General features: G+C 39.5%; 2 protein-coding genes across 2 annotated transcripts in view; one reads left to right on the plus strand and one right to left on the minus strand.

Annotated features, from left to right (window-relative positions):
* LOC310827983 (integrin beta-1-like) overlaps positions 1-22,716 on the plus strand; it is a 437,041-nt gene that overhangs the window by 122,868 nt on the left and 291,457 nt on the right. The window lies entirely within an intron of this gene.
* The window catches only part of CCDC7 (coiled-coil domain containing 7), a 139,935-nt gene that overhangs the window by 80,754 nt on the left and 36,465 nt on the right, over positions 1-22,716 (minus strand). The window contains exons 19-28 of the mRNA XM_083704491.1: positions 13,907-14,237; positions 12,676-12,733; positions 11,760-11,885; positions 9,840-9,911; positions 8,160-8,267; positions 7,267-7,380; positions 3,881-4,000; positions 1,747-1,869; positions 430-549; positions 13-138 (exon numbers count right to left, since the gene is read on the minus strand). Of these exons, the coding sequence (XP_083560617.1) occupies positions 13-138; positions 430-549; positions 1,747-1,869; positions 3,881-4,000; positions 7,267-7,380; positions 8,160-8,267; positions 9,840-9,911; positions 11,760-11,885; positions 12,676-12,733; positions 13,907-14,237 (1,298 nt within the window). The remainder of the gene's footprint in view (positions 1-12; positions 139-429; positions 550-1,746; positions 1,870-3,880; positions 4,001-7,266; positions 7,381-8,159; positions 8,268-9,839; positions 9,912-11,759; positions 11,886-12,675; positions 12,734-13,906; positions 14,238-22,716) is intronic.

A 22,716-nucleotide genomic window follows, 5' to 3' on the forward strand; every position in this document is an offset into this window, starting at 1 on the left:
GAATGCACTTACTCTGAAGTTTGCTTGCTTCAGCAAGTTCTGGAGCAGAAGCTTGTGCCATTTGCAGATCCTGTTGATTTGCTTCTAGATGTGCAGCTAGTACCTTTCTTTGTTCTTTAAGCTCCTTTATCTTTTTATCTGTGCATACACAAACAGTACATTTAGTGTAAGATATATATTTCAAACTAAATAGTACATTTTTGCTAATAATCTTCTTTAAGTAAATGTGTCAACAAACAGCTATGTATTATAAGTGAGTCATATGCATATCCACTTGCTTGTCCTAAGCTCATAAAGCAAGCAGCAATGATTTATTTATTTTTGTAAAATAGAATAAAATGATGAAATCACATCAAATGTTTAAAATATTAGAATGTGCTTCAACCTTCAAAATGGGTTTTATGGGTTTTATGTGGAGATTGTACTTACCACTCACACTTCCTGGTTGGGCAGCAGCAAGAGTTTCTGCTTCTTCTAACTCCTTCATATTTGATTTCAAACTTGCAAGCAAAACTTTTCTTTCTTTTGAGAGTTCATCAATTCCCTTCTCTGCAAAGTGAAAAATGTAAGAAGAAAGTCAAAACGTTCCTTCCCTCACTCCCTAAGAATCCTAGGAACTAAAGTCTTCTCCTTACAGAGCTACAATCCAAAGAAAGAATAATTGGTCTGACCTAAAGTGTAGTTTTGAGAGTGGGCTGTTGTATCCAATGGAATGGCTGTTCACTCTGTTGCGAGAAACTAGACGGGAGCAAAGATTTGTGGGAAGTAGGACGGACTCCCTCAGTTTTCTGGATTTGCCAATCAGAAAGTACTAAAGTCAGTAAAGAGGAAAAAACACCTGCCTACTTCCCCATACCTTGGCTCTGGAAATTTCTATAATAAAATCTCTTAATTGCTAAATATCGAACACCCATTCCATTGGATACAACTCCCCACAAACTAAAAAGGAAGTAGTGTTGGCAGTTTCTACAATTGCGAGTGGGTAGGAAAGAAGCATGCTTTGAACGTCTTTTAAATGTATGGCATATACACAGCCACATATAGCTCTCCATTTCACCCCGTGCCTATGTCCACCTGCTATTATTTACTAACAATTTGTTTTAGGGAGCCCCTTAGATTTCAAAAGTTGTATCTACTGAAACAATCACCATCACTTCATTGAAACATCTTAAAGCCCTTGTTCTGTTATATGCCTACAAATGTCCAGACCTGTGCTTTTTCTTTACCTCATTTCATAGAGGGTTAACTAATGACAAGTATTGCTGGTGTATGTATAAACACTCTGTTACATTAGGGGATGTTGAATTTTTAAACTTTCAAGTTTCAAAAATGTGCTAATAAGTTGTAATGTGACTTGGGAATTCAAAATATATTTTGGTTAAATTAATATAATTTAGCTTTGCTTAGTAAGTAAAATATGTGTAAAACTGCACAGGGATCATTAAAAATGATTGCCAAGTACTTGCAGTTATTATTACATTATATTATTATTTCAGAAGGTAAAATTAAAATTCTTTGGTTTTCCTAAAGTAGTTTATGTGTGTCTTCATCAAATGAAGACTTACCAAGCTAAAAGCTATCCAGTCACAAAAACAGCAGATACAAATTCCTCACACCCCAAAACATATTTTTAAGATCCCTCACTGAAAAAAATTGAAAAAAATAAGTTTTACCCCTATAACAACAGGCCCTGTGTCACATGCCTATGTGATCTTTCTGTACCAATCCCAATTATTCTGCATTTACCAGGCTTAGCTTTTTCTTCCAAGACAGCTGCAAGAGCTTTTGTAGTTTGCAGGTCCTGCATATTCTGCTCTAAATCTGCAGTCAACAGTTCTCTTTGTTGTAGTAACTCCTTCACTTTGTTCTCTGTAGAAAAAGAGACATTTTTGTGCTTGCAACACCTTTTAATGTTGTTACACATCTGGGGTAACAGAGTTTGAATGTGCAAGGGAACCTATAACTGCTAGAGTTAGTGAATGTTAGAAATTAATAAATGGTAGAATTTAGATAATATTTGGAGTACTGAAGGGAAGATGTCAGCACCTCAACTGAGACAGAAGTTGTTTAGAATGACTAAAGGTTCTGGAAGAAAGTCATCAATGGAAACCATCAACCAGGCTCTGCCAGTGAGGGAAGGAGGGTGAAACAAAAGTGATATCACATAGGGGGGGGGAGTTGTCCTTTAAAAAACAGAGGTCTGGAGGGGGAGCAACAGACAGGTGGGGAGGAGTTGCTAGGAGCAGTGGTTCTTGGAAAGAAGAAAGGAAGTGGGCAGAACTTCAGGCAGAGGCCATGTGGGGCAGAACCATCTTGGCAGGCTAGGGCAGAAGGACAGAGATGGCATGCAGGCTACCTTGGACTCCAACGCTGCATTGCCATGGGGAACAAGCTCCTCTTGAGATGTAATCCTCTGAACTCTCTCCAAAGTAGACCCAGGTGGGTGTAAATATGTGTACAATAAACCACAGAGCCTAGGGCTTGCCGATCGGAAGGTCGGCAGTTCAAATCCCCACAACGGGATGAGCTCCCGTTGTTCAGTCCCAGCTCCTGCCCACCTAGCAGTTCAAAAGCACGTCAAGTGCAAGTAGATAAATAGGTATTGCTCTGGTGGGAAGGTAAATGGCGTTTCTGTGCACTGCTCTAGTTCACCAGAAGCCACATGACCCAGAAGCTGTATGCAGACAAACGCCGGCTCCCTCGGTCTATAGAGTGAAATTAGCGCGCAACCCCCGAGTCATCCGCGACTGGACCTAACGGTCAGAGGTACCTTTACCTTAACCTTTAAAACATATGTCTTAAATACACTAGTCTCTGCTGTACCTTGATTTCCCAACTGACGCGCTACCCTGGATGAGTGCCTAGTACCCCTGGAATCTCATGCAGCTATTTGGCAGAGATTGGAATGGCATGTAACAATGTATTACACAAAAAGGTAACTTGAATTATATACAAGGAAACCTTTCTATAAACAATCATGTTCTACGGTGAAGAAACTTGGGGGGGGGGGTTAGTTCTGAGGCCTAAACTGCCACTTTTAATTGGTCTTTGGATCTCTTGCTAAATGATGCTTATACAGTGTTACCTCTGGTTAAGAACTTAATTCGTTCTGGAGGTCCATTCTTAACCTGAAACTGTTCTTAACCTGAGGTACCACTTTAATGGGGCCTCCCGCTGCTGCCGCGCTGCTGCCATGCGATTTCTGTTCTCATCCTGAAGCAAAGTTCTTAACCCGAGGTACTATTTCTGGGTTAGCGGAGTCTGTAACCTGAAGCATCTATAACCTTAAGTGTCTGTAACCCGAGGTACCACTGTATATGTAATCATTTGGTCACACATACAAATGGATGTGTTTATGATTTCTCTCATTGACTAATTGATATAACTCTCTTTAAATTCACCCGGTTTCTAAAACACACATGAATTTCCTTCCCCCATCATCACTTTCCTCGCCATAATTATTTGCTTAGGAAAGCACTTACAAACTGCTAAAATGAGTTCTAATTATTAGCTGGTCTCTGCCCAGCAACAAGGATGGACCACCCACCAGTTTTTGGATCCACTAAATACATTTTCCCTCTGCCAACTGACCCTCCTCTCTTTTACTTTCCTTCCTAATGTCTTGTCTTTGATTATACAGTATCCTTAAGGGCAGAGCCATTTAATCCCTAATGACAATAGCAGCAACAACAAGTCACCCACCATGAGTAATTGTCATTCTAGTGGTTCCCACAGACACACATTACACCAGGCCCTTAGAAACCTAGTCCAGGTTGACAAAGTTCAGAATGGGACAAGGCAAAAGAGGGCAAAAGAAGACTGGGGCAAAAATTATAGGGTGTTACATGTAAAGAAAACATAATTACCTGACAGTACTTACCACTCATTTCTGATGGCTGGGTAGCTGCGAGAGCTTGAGCTTCTTCCAAATCTCTCATATTTGCTTCCAAGCTTGCACGCAAATGGCTTCCTTTTTCTGTCAGCATGTTAATTTCATTGTCTAAAAGCAACACATGACCATGAAATTCCCTGATATTAGAACATTGGCCCATCCAGTATTGCCAACTGCGACTAGTAGTGACTCTTCAGGATCTCAAATAGGGGTATTTCCCTGCCCTATCAGTAGCAATCAGTGGGTCATGGCAGCTTTGTGCACCTAGCTTCAAAACAGCAAATGTTGCTGCTGCTTACCAAAAGGGAGGGGGAAGACTGAGGCACAGGGAACTTAATGCAGCATGGGCACTCAGGGGCAGAGGAGCATCTGAGGCTCTTGCGCCTTGCCCCTTGCCCTCTTGGTAAGCAGCAGTGACACTAGCCATTTTGAAGTCTGATGTGCAGTGTCGTCCTGCCTTCACCATCCCATAAACCGCTACTACAAAGTATGCCACTATGTTTTGAGTCATGTAATGCCATTATTCACTGAATTTCATCTATACTGAAGTGTATCAAATTACTATACACATTACAGTATATACAGAGCCAGCGTGGTGTAGTGGTTAAGAGCAGTGGACTCGTAATCTGGTGAACCGGGTTCACTTCCCTGCTCCTCCACATGCAGCTGCTGGGTGACCTTGGGCTAGTCACACTTCTCTGAAGTCTCTCAACCTCACTCACCTCACAGTCTATATATATAATTGTCCAGTAGCACCTTAGAGACCAACTACCGGTAAGTTTGTTCTTGGTATAAGCTTTTGTGTGCATGCACACTTTTTCATATACACTGAAACAGAAGTCACCAAAGAAGTCACAGTGTTTGTCGTGGGGGAGGAAGGGAAAGGAGATTGTTAGCCACTTTGAGACTCCTTAAGGGGAGTGAAAGGCGGGATATCAATTCCAAACTCCTCCTCCTCCCCTCCTCCTCCTCCTCCTCCGCATTTGCAGCATGTTAATCTTATCTAATTTCATCTTCACCAGTAGATAGCAACTGGGTCCAATTTTGTTACAGTTGCCTAATATAAAAAATCAAGGACCCTCTCCGGAGGTTGAGGGAGGATTTACCCTCTCCCGTAAAGGATGTCCACTTCAAACTCCAGGGAGGGTCTCTTGCCAGGCAGAGGCACAGCAGGGCTTTGCTGAGGCTAGTCAGGTGCTGCCCTCAAAATAAAGCCCTGGTTAAAGCGTAAAGGTAAAGGGACCCCTGACCATTAGGTCCAGTTGTGTACGACTCTGGGGTTGTGGTGCTCGTCGCACTTTACTGGCCGAGGGAGCTGGCGTACAGCTTCCAGGACATGTGGCCAGCATGACAAAGCTGCTTCTGGCAAACCAGAGCAGTGCACGGAAATGCCATTTACTTTCCCGCCAGAGCAGTACCTATTTATCTACTTGCACTTTGAAGTGCTTTCGAACTGCTAGGTTGGCAGAAGCAGGGACTGAACAATGGGAGCTCACCCTGTCGCGGGGATTTGAACCACCAACCTTCTGATCGGCAAGCCCTAGGCTCAGTGGTTTAAGACCACAGCGCCACCCGCACCTGTAAAGCCCTGGTTACCATCCACTATGTCTATTTTTTATAACTTAAGTAACACACGTGTGTGTGTGTGTGTGTGTGTGTGTGTGTGTGGACTGCATTATGCAAGGAAGGAAATTTAACGCTTTCCCACTAGAACAGTAAAAAGAAGATTCAACAATCAGATTAGCATAAAACAAAAATGGTAGCAGTTGCCAGGAATGGCTGAATGCAAAAATTAAAAAATTAAAAAATAGTAACGATAGTATTAATTATCACTAACTGGAACTAGAACTGGCTGAAAATTAAGTCAATTGACATTGTAATATCTCAAGTTCTATGGGATCAAATTGGTTCCCCCCCTTCTTAAAGCTTTTCAAGCATTTGATAGTCATTTATATCTTTTTAAAATATATTTTTTGACAAAGTAATAAGAATAAATAAATCAATAAATAAATAAGAATAAAAATGTGCACCCCACTCCCGAGACCATTCCATTGTAACTATCCAACCTTTATATTTCGCCCATATCTCAATGATGTTTCTCAATAAGAAATTTTCTCTTTGGTTTGATAAAAAATATATTCACCAACTTTTCCCTCATTTCCTGCGTATCACTCTCTAACCATTCTAATGCTCCTTGTTCTGTTATCCCATCTATGATATATCTTAACTTGTTTGCTATAAAATATAACTTTATGTTGAGGACACCCAGTCCACCCAGTGCACCCCAAAATAAGGAATTGGCCAGCCAAAATACTCAACATTGTTTGCATTCCTTAAAAAAGATTGGTCTGGCTGCAAATTTAAGCCATTTTGTAGAGGACACTCTTTGGGAGGTGTGGTGTATGATCCTAGGTGACATAAAGCTTTTTGTGAGCACACACCCTAGCTTTTTATTTATTTATATATTTAGGATCAATTGTTACTTTAAGTTCACATGCTTAACAGTGTCTTGCACCAAAACTGTTTCCAACATGCAGTTTTATGTCTTCAACAGGCTTTGCCAACTGGATTAAAAGTTATTAATTAATATCAATAGTAATAATTTTCATTTAGGAGATTTTTGAATATGTTTTATAATCAAGGTAATAGGTTTTGATACTCACCAATGTCTTGTTGCCCTGGTCTAACAGCTTCTGCTGGTTGAAGAACCTTAAGATTAGTGTCCAGATTTGCAAGTAAGGCTCTTCTTTTCTCTGTCATCTCATTCATTTCTTCCTCTGTGGAAGAAATAAAGTTTTACAGCTTATTTAACCACAGTAATGAGAATATTCATGCATGTTGCTGAGTGGTGAGAGACTCTAGAAGTGCCAGCAATAACCAGGGTTCCAATTCTTTGGAATGAAGCTATTGGAAACTGTGGTATCTAGGATATATGGTTTTATTTCCACATATATACAATGTTTATGTTGAGGACACCCAGTCCACCCAGTGCACCCCAAAATAAGGAATTGGCCAGCCAAAATACTCAACATTGTTTGCATTCCTTAAAAAAGATTGGTCTGGCTGCAAATTTAAGCCATTTTGTAGAGGACACTCTTTGGGAGTTGTGGTGTATGATCCTAGGTGGCATAAAGCTTTTTGTGAGCACACTCCCTAGCTTTTTATTTATTTATATATTTAGGATCAATTGTTAGTTTAAGTTCACATGCTTAACAGTGTCTTGCACCAAAACTGTTTCCAACATGCAGTTTTATGTCTTCAACAGGCTTTTCCAACTGGATTAAAAGTTATTAATTAATATCAATAGTAATAATTTTCATTTAGGAGATTTTTAAATATGTTTTATAATCAAGGTAATAGGTTTTGGTACTCACCAATGTCTTGTTGCCCTGGTCTAACAGCTTCTGCTGGTTGAAGAACCTTAAGATTAGTGTCCAGATTTGCAAGTAAGGCTCTTCTTTTCTCTGTCATCTCATTCATTTCTTCCTCTGTGGAAGAAATAAAGTTTTACAGCTTATTTAACCACAGTAATGAGAATATCCATGCATGTTGCTGAGTGGTGAGAGACTCTAGAAGTGCCAGCAATATCCAGGGTTCCAATTTTTTGGAATGAAGCTATTGGAAACTGTGGTATCTAGGATATATGGTTTTATTTCCACATACTGTACATACAATCTGAGAATAAGATTGGACTAATAGCATTAACGCTATAACAGATATTGCTTTCCCATTAGGCTTCTGAAGGGGGGGCCCACAAAGGCATAGATTTGGTTCCAGCATACAAGTCAATCCGCTGTGCATTTCAAGCTCCCACCTTCAGATGAGACTAAAATAAAGACTAGTTTTTGGCCTATTATTCTCCTACCCCTAGCATGACAACCAGCCAGATGAGTGGGGAGGAACCTTACCCTCTCCTGAAAGCACCACCAGTCATTTGTCTCTATAGCAATACATGTGTTCTTGACCAACTCTTTAGACATGTAAAAAAAGGTGTTTACAGGCCCAGCTAGGGCCACTAACTTAACAAAGAAACTGGGCAGCTCAGCAGTTCCTTCTACTGTAGATTACAATCTTATAGTTACAAGACCAAAGGCATGATTGGGACCCACAAGCATCATCTAACCCTCCAATCCTATAACAATACTAAGCCTTTTATGCATACAAATTCTGGAGTCACCATTCTATCATTATATTCTTTGACACTACTGAGCCATTAGTCTGCCCTAAGCTAAACATTTATTTGCTGTATGTAGCTTGTAGAATCTACCTGATAAGCCATCTTCAGGAACATGTGCTTGCTGTAGAAGCTGGAGAGTTGATACTACATTTGACAGTAGCTGCCTTGTCTGTTCTGTTTGCTCTTCTTCTGGTTTACCTACATGTAGTAAAAAGTTTTATGTAATATAGGAAAAATGTTCTCCCCACACTTCCAATTACTGTATTTTAGTGGACTTACCAAACCTGCCCAAACAATACGCAGAATGCAATTTATATATACTGGTTTATCACATCCTTGGAGGAGGGGGAAATGGAACCACTGTGATTTTCAAAAATGGGGGATTTAGCAAACATGGCTGACATGTGGTATGTAGCCTAGGATGTCAGATTGGCAAGACTTGTATTTTAGTATTCTTTGTATTTGTTAGCACCCAAAGTACTGCATGTGGCGTCCTATGTGCATTATCAGGTCTTTTCCAGTTCCCCACCTTTCCCTTTGCAGCTTATTCTCCCTGCTGAAAAATAGCTTCTGAAGGTAAAATTACCCCCTGGCGTAGCATTCATTTTACACACAGTTATTTAAAAGAAAATGGAAAGAGAAAGAGAAAGCTGTTTATATATCAATGTATTCTTTGAAAGCCTTCCACACACAATTATAAGTATGGCCAGTTGCAAGTCTGGCCACAAGTGGGGGAACCAAGGAGTGCCTACTGTAGGTAGCCCACCCTCACGAAAGTACCATTTTCTCACATGATGATTGCAGGATCCAGGTCAGTTCATATGCGAAGAGACAGTCCTTGAGGTATTGTGCTCCTGAGCCATTTAAGGCTTTATAGGTCAAAACCTATACTTCAAAGACTGCCTCTCCCCAATGAATTGACCCAGACTCTGCAATCATCATCTGAGGCCCTTCTATGTGTGCCTCCTCCACAAGAGGTCCTGAGCACAGCAACTCGAGAACGAGCCTTTTCTGGAGTGATTCTGCTTGTGAAATGCTCTCCCCAGGGAGGTTCGCCTGATGCATTTGTTATATAACTTTAGGTGCCAGGTGAAAGGTTTTCTCCATCAACTGGCCTTTGACTAATTAATCTATGGTCTTTTAAACAGGGGGCGGGGGGTTATTGTTTCTGTTTGCCATTATGGTATATCTTTTTGTGGTTTTTTTCTATTATAACCTGCCCTATGATCTTTGGATGAAGAGCAGTATAGTAATTTGTTGTTGTTGTTAAATTCAATGAATTTATAAATTCAATAAGTAATAAGTAATAAAATAATAATTGTTGTTATTAACTGTTTTTTTTAAAAAAAATTGTTTAAAGGTGGATTTGTTGCACTGCTGTGACAGAGAGCTTTAATCTGCTTAATTGTGCAAACCTAAACATCCAGTATACAATTACACCCCTCCCACAAAATAATGACAATCTTAAGGTGATTAAAATAAGTGTGAATCCAGCACAGTGATAAAATAAAATAAAAATAAAAATACAACCAGGACTTTGGCTGATTAACATCTGATACCCTTTTAAATGTGTTGTAGGAGAGGGTATTATTGATTAGTTTTTATTCTTATGTGTTTTGTGTTCTTTATATTGTATTTTTATGCTGTGAACTGCCCTGAGATGATGGGCAGTATACACATTTAATAAATAATGTCAATAAATGAAATTATTATTTTTTAAAAAAACTGTCAATCAATATTAGCTCCTTACATTACTGGGTTTCCACTTACCAAGTTGTTGGAGTCCTTCTGCAGGTATCAGCTGATTTAGTAACTGAAGTTTTTGTTCATCTGATAATACTTCTATTTTGTTGGCAAAAGCAAGTTACAGAACAATTAGGAAATGTGACAGAATGAAGTACTACTTCTTTTGTGATCGGCTAATTATATAATTATAAAACAAGTCTTAGAAAACAGGCATTCTTAACCCTTCCCATACCAGTTGCTACAGTGACATCCGTATCTGTTGCAAATAAGACAGAGACAGTTACAGAAGGCTATACTATCTACAGTTTGTAGGGAGAAATATGTAAAAGCTTGCTTTATTTACATTATATTTGCACATTACTGAATCTTGCAACTTAATTTTTTCTAATGAAATCTCTCTTTACAATAATCATATTGCTTGTGCAATACCCACATATACATATATCCAACTTTTGCAGACAGAACTCATATAAAGAGATCAGACGGATGCATCTCATTTTTGTATCTCCTTAAATTATGATGACATGGCACTTTAACTAAACATACCGTATGCCTTTGGTCAGCAAACTAACTAGCATACTGCATTATCACTGTGCTAATCATTCCGTAGCTAGCCATAATCTCAGTTGGGTGAATAGCATGCCCTTCATTCACTGTAAAACAAACACCTTCACAGTAAGTAAATTCTTCTACAGTGGAGGAGGACTTGTTGGTCTGACCTGGCAACCTGGATCTACCTCCCACTGTGGTAACTATATATTACAGAGTATTATAGTAATGGGCATCATAGACCTGGATCCCTTGTAGTGGATTCATTGTAATGCATCCAGAAATGCATCAGACACTGCATCATTGTCACTAGTCCTAGCTCTTTGATGAACACCTGTTTGATTCCATGGTGCCTAGCATTGTGAAGACTACTACTCTTCAGGGTGGTTATTCAGGGAAGTTGGCTCTACAGCGATGAGAGGGATGTTACCATTGCTATGAGTGGGTTGGGGCCATTTGGCACTGGGCACTGGAAGGGATATCCTCCATTTTTGTGTGCCCTAGATGTAACATCTTCTGAGAAATCCAGCAACAGTCCTGGCTGGGGCTGTCACCTTCCCATAGCATGGGGAACAAGCTCTTCCTGACTCCTGCTGCTTTCTAATGCTGAGCATTAGAAAGAAAATGTACAGTCATTAAGAAAGTGGAGGGGAACTACAAAAAAAACAACACAGAAGACAGAAACTGAATCCCTGATGTCTTGAGCTAGGCAAAACCAGAACTAGAAGGGGGGCCTTCCACACCACTAAACTGTGAACTTTGGCCTTGCCTACTAGAGTGGATGGGAATAATAACCCAGCTATGGATGTTGGCCTTTACTGTAGGAATACACAACTAATATTTTTTTAAAAAATACACCAAATGTTATCAAAATGGTCGGCTATATCAGGGCCACATTCTAATCCTAAGGCGCCCAATGTGGTGCATCCTCCTTTCAATCCACCAAAGACCCCTGTATTATTTTTAAAAAAACTGAAGCTATATTATTTAGTTTATTGTTTGGTTAGGAGGTGGGGGGGTTCGGTTTTGTTTTGGGTTTTTTTGCAAGGCGTTGCCTTTTGTTTTGTCTATGTTTTGTTTGCTTGGAGAACACCTGAGCATTGCCCATTTTCCTTCTGTGAAATTTGTATGTTGAGATGCCTGCAACAGTTTCTTACATTTCCAAATGCACTCCTGGGCCCTCCAGAACTTGGAACCACAGGTCTAATTTCAGGGTTCCGTGTGCAGATGAAAGAATGTAATGTACCTGATGCCTTCTGACTCCCACTTAATCCTTTAGATATAGCCTAATAAAGTTGCAGACCTCCAGCGATGTCTACAAGCCTGAATCTACAGCCTGAATCTGTACAACCACACACTGTACCCTTAAATTCTCAGGAATCTGAATGTACTTACCCATGCCTTTGCTAGGCTCTAGCAAAAGTTTGGCTAAAGTTTCTGCTTCAGGAACTCCTTCCAGCTCTGCCAAATTGTTTGCAAGCTGATCCATTTTTTTATTAATCAAATTCTTAGTTCCACCCTCTATAAAGTAAAACAAAGGGGTTTTGTTGTTGTGTATGTAAGGGCAAAGAGAAATATTGGCAATATTATGTCTCTACAGGGCAGGAACAGTTACAGTTTCTAATAAAACAGTGTTATCCATGCATTCAGAAGCATAAGGGATTGTATTCAACATAGCTTGCCTGGCAGTATTATCTCCCCTCTCCTCACACACTGTTCTGGGGGTTCTCCTAACCTCCAGAGCAGATTTGAAGATGGTGCAAATGAAGGAGGGGAGAAGTTCCATTGTCCTGCAGAATCTCATTTAAAAGGGTTGTTGTTGTTTTTTTTAAAAAAGCATTATTTTATCCCACTCTTCAGCTAAAAGGATTCCCTGAGTGTTTTACATAGGCGCTGCAGTATAAGTAGTCTGTAAATGTACACATGATCTAAAAGACATGACTGCAGAGGAAGGAAGAGGACAGGAAAATAAATTCAGGCACCACTTGTATAAAGTTACAAAATTCTAAATGGAATAACAAATGAAACACTAAGATCCTGTTTACACTGGAACTAGCACAGTAGAATTTATCTCTGAGTAAACATGCCTAGGTTTGAGCTGTAGCACAGCTATGTACCATCCTGGGATATATACTATGATGGGTGGTATAAAATGTCCTATATAAATTAAACTTTATAAAAACTAATTTAGGAATGTCTGTACCAAAATATTGTTTTCTACACAAATTCTCCTGTTCTCCAAAAATTCCCGATATAATGTTATTGCATGCCTTAACCATTATTATTTTTAATTACAGAAGAGAAGAATTACCTTCAAGTCCTGAAGAATCCATGTACGCTTGTGGGATTTCTTTTTGTAAAGTGGAGGCCTATGGAAAACAATGGGGGGAAATAGAAAGGAGTAAACATTCCATTTTACTACTTTCTTGGAATGCCTCTGAGATATGTTAATTTTATGAGAAGAAGGGATTGTTGTTACATCTATTTCAGAGAGCACTCTCAGTTTGGGTAGGGTTGCCATGCGTCCAGAAAAACCTGTACTCTTTCTGGAGGCCAACATGCCCATCCGGGCAGATTTTTACATTTAAAAGAAAATGTTCAAGTTTTTTGGGGGGGAGGTTAGCTCTGGCTTTCGTGGCTTGGGTGCAGGCTGCTCTGCACGTCATGGCCACTGCCAGCCTGAGCTGGGAAAGGTGTGTGGGCGCCCCCACATGCCTCTTTCCCCAGCTTGGGCTGGCAGTGGCTCGGGCTGTCCTCTTTTTTGCTCTTCAATGTATGGCAAACCTAAGTTTGGGTGTAACCAGTAGGTGAGTGTTGGGGTGAGTTTTGGAGATTGGACCCCCTCCAGTGACTTCTATGGAAGAATTTGACGTCCCCTTTTTGCCAATGTCATTTCAACAGGTTACCAGGTCACATGAGCAAGTTGAGAGGAATTTGCAATAGCTGTAAGTCTTTGTTTGCATGTCCCACAACTTTTGGGGGACTTACACCAACATAACTTACATCAACTGAGTCCTGGCTGAGCTGGAGTGAGGAACCTAACTCCAGCATAGTCCCAGCAGACCCAGATCCAAACTCTCTAATCCTGGAGAATCTTGGGTTTGGACTGGACTGTTAGTGTCTCATTGCTAATTTACTCAACACTCACCGATTCATGTGCACTTTTCATTATGTGTTTTAATGTCTGGTGATATGAACGTTTTTCTATAATTTCTAATCAGTCATCGGTATTTCACAGATTTAAGATCTTACCGTTGTTTCAATTATCAAATAATAAACATGAATGTATTAACATTCCATTAGTACACAGGCATTCTGAAATGATAACATGTAATATTCTCAGAACTATAATTAAATGTATTGTTTATATTCTAATATTTTATGTACATAATAACAGTATCTGCTGCTCATATATAGCTATTTTTACCAATATATGAATATAACCAACTATATTAAATTATTTCAGTAAATAATAATACTACACCACGTCCTCTTTGACATCAAGTATTCTTCTCATTTGCTGTAGTAGCAGCTGTTTGTACCTGTTCTGGACTGATAGCTGCTGATATCCTTTTAGTATCTCTCATAATTGTCTTAGGTTGAGCTGCATCTTCCATTTCAATTTCTGAAACAAGCGATGAAGCTTCCTGCTCACTGGTGGGCAAACTTCTTGTCTCTTCTGGGACATTAAGTTCAGGAGAGGTGGTTTTTCTTTTTTTTAAGTCAGGTGGAAGCACTTCCTCAGGAGACTTATCTAAGGTTCCTGACACAGTTTCTTCCACAACTTTTGTTAAAGCAGGCAACTGCTTTTCTTCAATTGGAGGCGATGGTGAGGGTTCTGAAACAGGACTGCCATATGTTTTTTTCTCCACGCTTTAAGATTTAAAACATAGGGATTGTCAGCTAAGAAAGCTTAAAAACAGCTGTTACTTATTCCCCTCTGCCGCCACCCAAATAAAGTTAAATGGAACCAGTAAACTTGTATGTCTTTATTCGTCAACTACAGGCCTGGTCCACATATCATGCTAAAACAAACCTTGCCTTTGAGTGAATGTGCAGTGTCCTAGAAAAGAGTTTGCTGCCATTCTTTTCCTCCACAGTCCTTTTTTGCTGGCATGCCAAACTAAGCCAAGATTTCGCTTAACCAGTCATCCAAACAAAGGCTCATGGTTCAGCTCTGTCCAGACCAACCATTAGTTGTAACCAACAACAAACCTTGGTTACATCTGGTGGTTAGTCTGGAGAGAAAGAGCTTAGCTACAAGCTCAGGTATGAATGACAGGCCAAGCCAAACCTTACTTCAGCTCAGTGCAGTGTGGTAGCAAAAAGACCAGTGTGTAGCAAAGTGGCTGCCAATTCCTTTCTTGCAGCCTACACATTTTCACATTCATGCTAAGCCAAGACTTGGCTTATTGCGATGTGAGAACAAGGGCACAGAGTTGTATATTGTGAAAGAATAAGCTGAAGAGCTAACAATGTTCTTAGTTTTAACAGATGTATAATAAATAAATGTGCAGGCACCTCCCCACTCACAAAATATATAAAATTGGTGGTCATTTCTTTCATTTAATGAAAGTGATTCAGTTCACAACAACAGTATTTATTCCAGTGATGTTTGTCTCTCCACTCAGCTCTCTCAGCTATGTCACAGAGAATGTTACGGTGAAACTGTGGTGCAATACAAATTGGATACTTGAACTCAGGTAAATGTGATCTTTGAGCAAAATTGTTTATTATCTTTTTAACTGGCGTGGTTATTTAAAAATGAGGCTTACAATGGGGTAACAATCCCACACAGAGATGTCTGTGAGTTGGAGATTATATCCTAAAATGAAGCCGGTATCATTCTATTTGTGATACCATAGGAAAACACAGAGTCAGTTCTAGGACCATAAATGTGGCATGCTCTGGACTAAACTAAAAGACTGGATCTAGTAAGCAAGGCAAAAGGTCCGCACATTGATAAAAAATAGCTTGATTTCTTTGAGAGTATATGCAAGCTAGACACAGGGTATAAAATGTAAGTAATAAAGCCAAATAAAGCAGTGGAATCCCTTGCAAAGTTCCTTAACAGATATTTAGGCAAAAATTCAAATGGCTGGACTTTTGAAAAATAATTGAAAAAGTAGAAAATCCCTCAAAAGCAGTTCATTATTTATGTACTAATAGAGAAGGAAGATGCGTCACTTGGGTTATGTCTGGAGCCAAATCAGCTTTAAAAGTACATTAGATGGGAACATTTCTCCCTCCCAATTAGACAGCACATTTTTTAAAAAATGTAGCAGGAGCAAAATACTTCCCCACTCTAAATGCCAAAGCTGGATTCTGGCAATTACCACTGGACAATAGGAACTCATGTTTATATGCATCTAATACACATTTTGGGTACTACCGTTTCTCCAGTTTGCCATTTCATATCAACTCTACCTCTCATTGACTGAGTTTATTTAGATGCCACCTTGTCACAGTGAGCTATGCCCAAAGCAGTTTACAACAAATATTCAAAAGTCAGAATACAGAGCATTAGGGTTCCAGGTACTGGTCTTGCTACACTTCAAGCAGCCTTAGGAACTTGGATTAAATAGGATCCTCTGTGGGCTTGCTACTGTGTGAGAAAGAAATTCTGGAGGGGTGGAGGGAGGGGCAGGAAGCTGAGGAAGAGAAACAGTTGGACTAGATGAGTCTTGAGGTCCCTTCCAACTCTACAATTCTATGATTCTATGACTCCTTCAGAACTTTTAATGAGTTTAAATAGCTAAAGATAAGTCATTTTACAGACTATACATGATCTACATATAGGAAAGTAAGGATTATGTGAGCATTTTTTTCATGCCTGAGGCATTTCCTGACAAGCTCTGCATTAGGATTGTAATGGAAGTGCACTTTCTACTTTAGACTCACAAAAAGCATTTCTTCACTATACATGGAACCTAAAATGACTACAAAATTATCATTTCCTAAAATGAGTAATCAAATAAAAATAAAATTGAAAGGAATCTTGTTAAAGCGTAAAGGTAAAGGGACCCCTGACCATTAGGTCCAGTTGTGGACGACTCTGGGGTTGTGGCGCTCATCTCGCTTTATTGGCCGAGGTAGCCGGCGTACAGTTTCCGGGTCATGTGACCAGCATGACTGAGCCGCTTCTGGAGAACCAGAGCAGCGCATGGAAATGCCGTTTACCTTCCCACCGGAGCAGTACCTATTTATCTACTTGCACTTTGACGTGCTTTCGAACTGCTAGGTTGGCAGGAACTGAGACCAAGCAATGGGACCTCACCCTGTCGCAAGGATTCGAACCGCCGACCTTCTGATCAGCAAGCCCTAGGCTCTGTGGTTTAACCCACAACGCCACCCGCGTCCCTGTTAAAGCTTATTTGGGAGTAAATTTACACGTCAAAACTCATTGAAAGGGTTTGCTCAGAACCAAGAAGAGGGGTGGGTGACAAAAAGCCTCAAAGAGAGAGAGAAAAGCATTTTAAAAGGAAACCAGAGGGTCTTGGCTGATCTTATGGAAATGCAGTCTTTTAATGATCCTGTGGCCAAATAAATCCAATTCAAAACCTGAACTCAAATAAACAATTGCTGCACAATTTGCTTTTACTGGAAGGGATGCTCATTTTCCCTTTGGTCATACAGTCATAATACTTCTTAGGATTCCTTTGCATTCAAATAATATATTGTCTACTTTTTTGACCTTTATGAATAAATTTGTTGAAGTGTTTGTTTGTATGTATGCAAACTCGCATCCAGGGATGGGGTGCCAAACTGGGTCTTTGACCCGGGTCCAGGGTCAATAACCCCTCTGGTTGTTTCCATGACTTTTCTAGGACACAGTCATTTATGGTATCTAGAAATTCTACCTTTTTGTCATGAATGGAACACATATGTAGCCAGTCTATGTGAGGGTAGTTGAAGTCACCCATAACTACAACATTTACTCTTTACAATGCTTCCTTGATTTGATTCCTCATCTCAATATCTCCCTGAGCATTTGGATGAGGGGAACAATAGCACATTCCTAGCACTGAATTCTTCATGTGCCCAGTTCCACTACACACAAAATTCTGTGCAGGAGTCTGCCCCTTTGGGGATTTTTATCTTGCTGGACTCTTTGACATACAGAGATACACCACCTTCAGTATGTATTTCCCTCTCTCCTATAGAGTTTATATCCAGAAAAATATATGTCCCATTTGTTCTCGCCATTCCACCAGGTTTCTGTTATGTCTACTATATCAATGCCATCCTTTAAGATCAAGTAGTCCAGTTCACCAGTCTTGGATCTGAGGCCTAGACTAAGTACTACTGTAACTTGTGATTGCCAGAGCAGAAGTTGCCCAATACTGTAAAACATCTGAGAGAATTCACCAAAAGTGGATGGATGGGTAGAGGATGGCTGCTGACTCTACAAAAAAATAATATTATTATTCACATTGTCTATTATGGCCAAAACTTCATCTCTCATTACCACTATCTGCCTTAATTTCCCCAGGCTCACCTCCCACAAAAGTTAGTTCAGGCACTGAGATTTGCCTATATCTTCTGTCATGAAGACAGATGACACAAATTCATTCAATTGTTCACAATCTACTTATCCTCCTTTTGCACACCTATGACTCCCTGGTCATCCAAAGGCCCAAGCGCCTACCTAGATGGTTTCCTGCTACCAATATATTTAAAGAACTTATTGTTGGTCTTAATGTTTTGAGCAAAGTATTCCTCAAATTCATTTTTAGCATCCCTTACTCTCGCTTACAAACTTGTCAAAGTTTGTGTTCCTTTTTGTTGTCTTCATTTGGACAACACTTCCACTTTTGGAAAGAATCCTTCTTGTCTACAATAGCTTCTTTGACTCTGCTCAATATTCATGCTGGCATCTTATTGGCCCTCATGGTACCTTGACTGATCTGCAGTGTCATTGCAGTGATTTGACCCTCTTGACTTTTCCTCTCAGCTTCCTTTTTACAAATCTTATCTGGGGGAAGTTTCCTCCTTTGAAATCAGCCTGACCATGTTGGATTTTCTTGACTGTATAGGTATATTAAATTTAATAGCATTATAGTCACTGCTCCCAATTGGCTCAATGACACTTATATCTTGCAGCAGGTCCTGGGCGCCACTCAAGATCAGACCCATGGTTACCTTGGAATTCATTTTCTGTTACCCTTTTGCAGTGCTTTTTTTCTAAAAAACATTTAGGGGTACTCTCATTTTCCTACTCATATTGAAATACTGCCCCTCAATGAGGCAAAACTTATATTCATAAAATGTTTAGGGGTATGCGTCCCCCTGTGTCCGCCCAGAAAAAAACACTACCTTTTGTCTTCACAATCATGCTAAATGCTTTACATCTGACTTTTGTTATTCTGTATTGGAGTTACATAAGCCATTTGGGCCACTTAAATTTGAGGAATGTGGCCAATACGTATGAATGAACTAACAGACGAAGACTAAAGGACAAGTGGCTAAGGTGGGCATCAAAACTTTTCTATTGGTGTTTTTCCTTGAAGTTTAATAAGATTGCAGAACATATTGAAGCTCAAACCGTCTTATTTATTCAGCAGCAAGACCCAGCATCCTTGTTTTGGTTTTATTTCACTCCTCGTGGAATTGGGGGAAGGATTCTTCAAAGATTTTCAGGAATTCTTTTAAGACCTAAAGAGCAACCCGGGATTAATTTTAATAAAAAAATCTGTCAGTGCTCTTTAACAGTTACGTATTTATAATTCCTAAAAATTGTGTTAAAACTGACAGTAGATTTGGATAAGCACTGTTTGCAAACCCTCCACCTTCCAAAAAGAATCCTATGTGTAATAATACTGATAACTCAGGATAACAGGCATGCACCCGATGAGATGAGCTGTAGTCCTCAACAGTTTATACCATGATAAATTAAAGGGTGGATTTTTACTTCCACAAACTGGCATGGCTACCTCTCTGGAAATTGTAACATTGTATACGTGCCATACATTAATCTTAATATTCATGGTAGCAGCACAGGTTTACCTCATATGCGTAAGGAAAATTAACCCTGTAAATATGATAACTGAATATTTGACTCCGTCCTTTATCTCACTGTTTCGTAGTTCAGATTGACTTCATCCTTTTTACCTTTGTAAGTAGTAAGCTGAACATCAGGGGCTGGGAACCTTAGGCCCAGGGGCTAAATGCAGCCCTCCAAGCCTTTCTACCTGATCTTCAGGACTTTCCTGAGATCATGCCTCCTTCTAGGCCACACTTCTCAGTGGCCTTACTCCATGCTCTCCTCAACTGCTTTTGACTGGCTGGAATGTGTCCTTGAACTGTGATAGCTGTGATAACTATTTATTTTACATGTTTATAAGTTGCTTTTCCACTAATACTTTCCAAAGCAATAGATAATTGAAAGAACAAAAAAGTTAATACTACTTTTTAAAAAATGGTGGGCACATTAAAACACACATACAGAAACAACAGTCACAAGTAGGAGACTGAAATCAGAAAGAAATCACATAATAAAATCACAATAAAATCAATTGCTGAAAACAAAGCAGCAAGGACTCTACTAAAACTCAGTTAAAGGCTTGATAAATATAATGGAAACAATGATAATCAAAGTACTTCCCAACATTCTCAGGATGGTATTCCTAAAACAGAATAGCATCACTTAAAAAATTCTCTCTCTCTGGAGAGAGGTCTCTGAATATCTAATCTTAAATGCTGGACAGGTTTATTTATACCTTGGGCCTAAGCTATAAATCTGTTCACTAACTGCAACAGAAATGATCAACACCACTTCTCAGAACCATTGAAACATCTACCAACAGTAACTAAGAACATAGTAAGAGCCTGCATAACCAGGCCAATGGCCCATCTATTTCAGCATCCTGTTCTTATAATGGCCAACTTGATGCCTCTGGTAAGCATTCTCCTCTCATTTAGTTTCCAGCAACTAGTATTCAGAAGAATGCTGCCTCCAACCACAGAGGTATAACATAGCAATTGTGGCTAGCAGCCAATAACAGTCTTATCTTTCATTGATTTATCTAATTTTCTTTTAAAGCAATGCAAGTTGGTGGACATCACTACCTCCAGTAGATACAAATTCCACAGTTATGCACTGTGTGAAAGTATTTCCTTTGCCTGTCCTGAATCCTCCAAAATTGCGCTTCCATCTTAACAGCATTGAATTTCAGCTTATTTCCCCTGATCTAACCCTGGGCTCATATGCACGAGAGCTGGTTATGGGTAACATACTGTCAGCATCACAATTCAAATCTTTAGACTACCTGCCTCAGTAATTTCATATAGGTGTTAAACAGCATGGCAGAAAAATAGAACCCCAATGCGTATCATAAGTACAATTATGCCATCTCCCTGAGCTCCCAAGGCATTCATTCCATGGGTGCAAGGGAGGAGAGCTGGTGCCTCCTTACTTCCAAATAGAAGGCTTCACCTGTTATCTATGTTAGTGTATTCTCATATTTGGAACTGCACAAAGTACACAAATCAGAAAAAATCAGGAAAACTGCTTGAGGGTTTTTAAACAATCAAGCAGCGTATAAATTTTATAAAATAAATTTATGATAATTAACAGTTACAAGCAGAGTTCAGGTCAAAGACAAAGAATCAGCAGGCTGCTAGCAAAATATATGAAGAGATCTTTTGGTTTTTGCCTTATATATATTAGCTGTCATAGAATTTGCCTTTTAAGTAATGACATGAAATAGACACAAAAGCAGTCCAGAAAGGAATACAACACGCTTCGGAGCACACAACTACAATGATGTGCAATAACTGTGTCAGGCTTTCTATATGATGAAGTTAAAGTAAAAGAATAGTAGTTCTCAGGGCAGGTACACTGCCAGAAAAAAATGCTTCAGAAAAAATGTTAGTAATTTGTACTGGAGGCTGTAATATTGGAATAAATCTTTACTACAGAGAGATTTCATTTATATTGCTCACCAGTATAGCTGTCATAAATATAGCTGAATCAGAGTTAGTGAACCACTAAACTTGGGAGGTGTGAAAGGGGAACATAGGAAGCTGCCTTATACTGAGTCAGGCCATTGATCCATCCACCTCAGTATGGTCTACACTGACTGGAAAGACTGGCTCTTCAGGATTTCAAGCAAGGGTCATCCCAAGCTCCAGCTGAAGATGGGATTGAACTTGGAACCTTCTGCATGTAAAACATCTGCTCTACCACTCTGGATTCCATATACATGTGTATTTTAGGCCAATATGAAACTCAAGTGACCAAGTGATCCAGTCTTAAGCGAAGGTTCATTCTGAGTACATGCAGAATGGTTTGAGAAGGAAGGATAGGATTGATTACAAAAACCTGTTTAAATTTTATGTGAAAACCGTCAAGGAAGGAGATTCTTTAACTTTATAAGCAGATATTTAAAATATTATTATCATTAGCAAATATTTCAAATGACTAAGGTTTTAAATGACAATTTTAGGTTATATTTTAATGATCAAGATTTAATATATATTTTTAACTGCAGCTATATCTGGATTGTCTCTGTTATACCCAATTGCAATTCAATGTATTCCTGTTGTGTTTTATGATTTTCCTGATATTTCATGCTTAACCTACATATATACACATACTACCCTCCAATATAAAGTTTCTTTGATTTCTGTCATATTCTTCAAAACAAGAATAGGATCATAGATGAACAGCAGAAGCAGGGCCAGCCTACTGTTGAGGCGGACTGCAGCAACAGCCTTAGGAGGAAGGAATCCCATCCACCCCTGCCCAAAAATCAAGAGAAGCTGCAGCTTCTGACAAGATCTTGTGCAGCTCTCATGAGATCTTGAGATCACTGCTGCTAGTGGAGAAGTAAGGAGAAGCAACTGTGGCTCTTATGTTCCCCCAAGATCTCACAGACTCCTCACAAGATCTCACTGGAACACAGAAGCTGCAACTGCACAACCCCAGTAAGTGAAGCTTCAGCTGGGTGACAGCACCTTCCTCTTTCACCTCAGGCAGCAAAATAGGATGGGCTGCCCATGACCAGAAAACCTTGCTGTGAGCTAAAGTCTGTTCTTCTCAATAGAAGTTTTTCTATTAATTTAAAGTTCTTTCAAATCACATTGTGAATGATAGCATAGCTATGTGAGAGTAGCTCCTTTACATACTTGCCAACTAATATATCACTTCATGCTTCTGACAAAGTGGGCTTGAGCCCACAAAAGCTCATATCATAATACATTTGGTGCCACAAGATTATTCAATTATTCAATGAAAGGTTATTTTTTATACATTCCTATATTAAAAATATTTAGTAAAATATGCAAAATATTTAATAGGATCTTAGAACTATAGAGTTGGAAGGGACCTTGAAAGTCATCTGGTTCAATC

The sequence above is a fragment of the Podarcis gaigeae genome, assembly GCF_964106915.1.
Source record: "Podarcis gaigeae genome assembly, chromosome: 12".
Lineage (NCBI taxonomy): Eukaryota > Metazoa > Chordata > Lepidosauria > Squamata > Lacertidae > Podarcis > Podarcis gaigeae.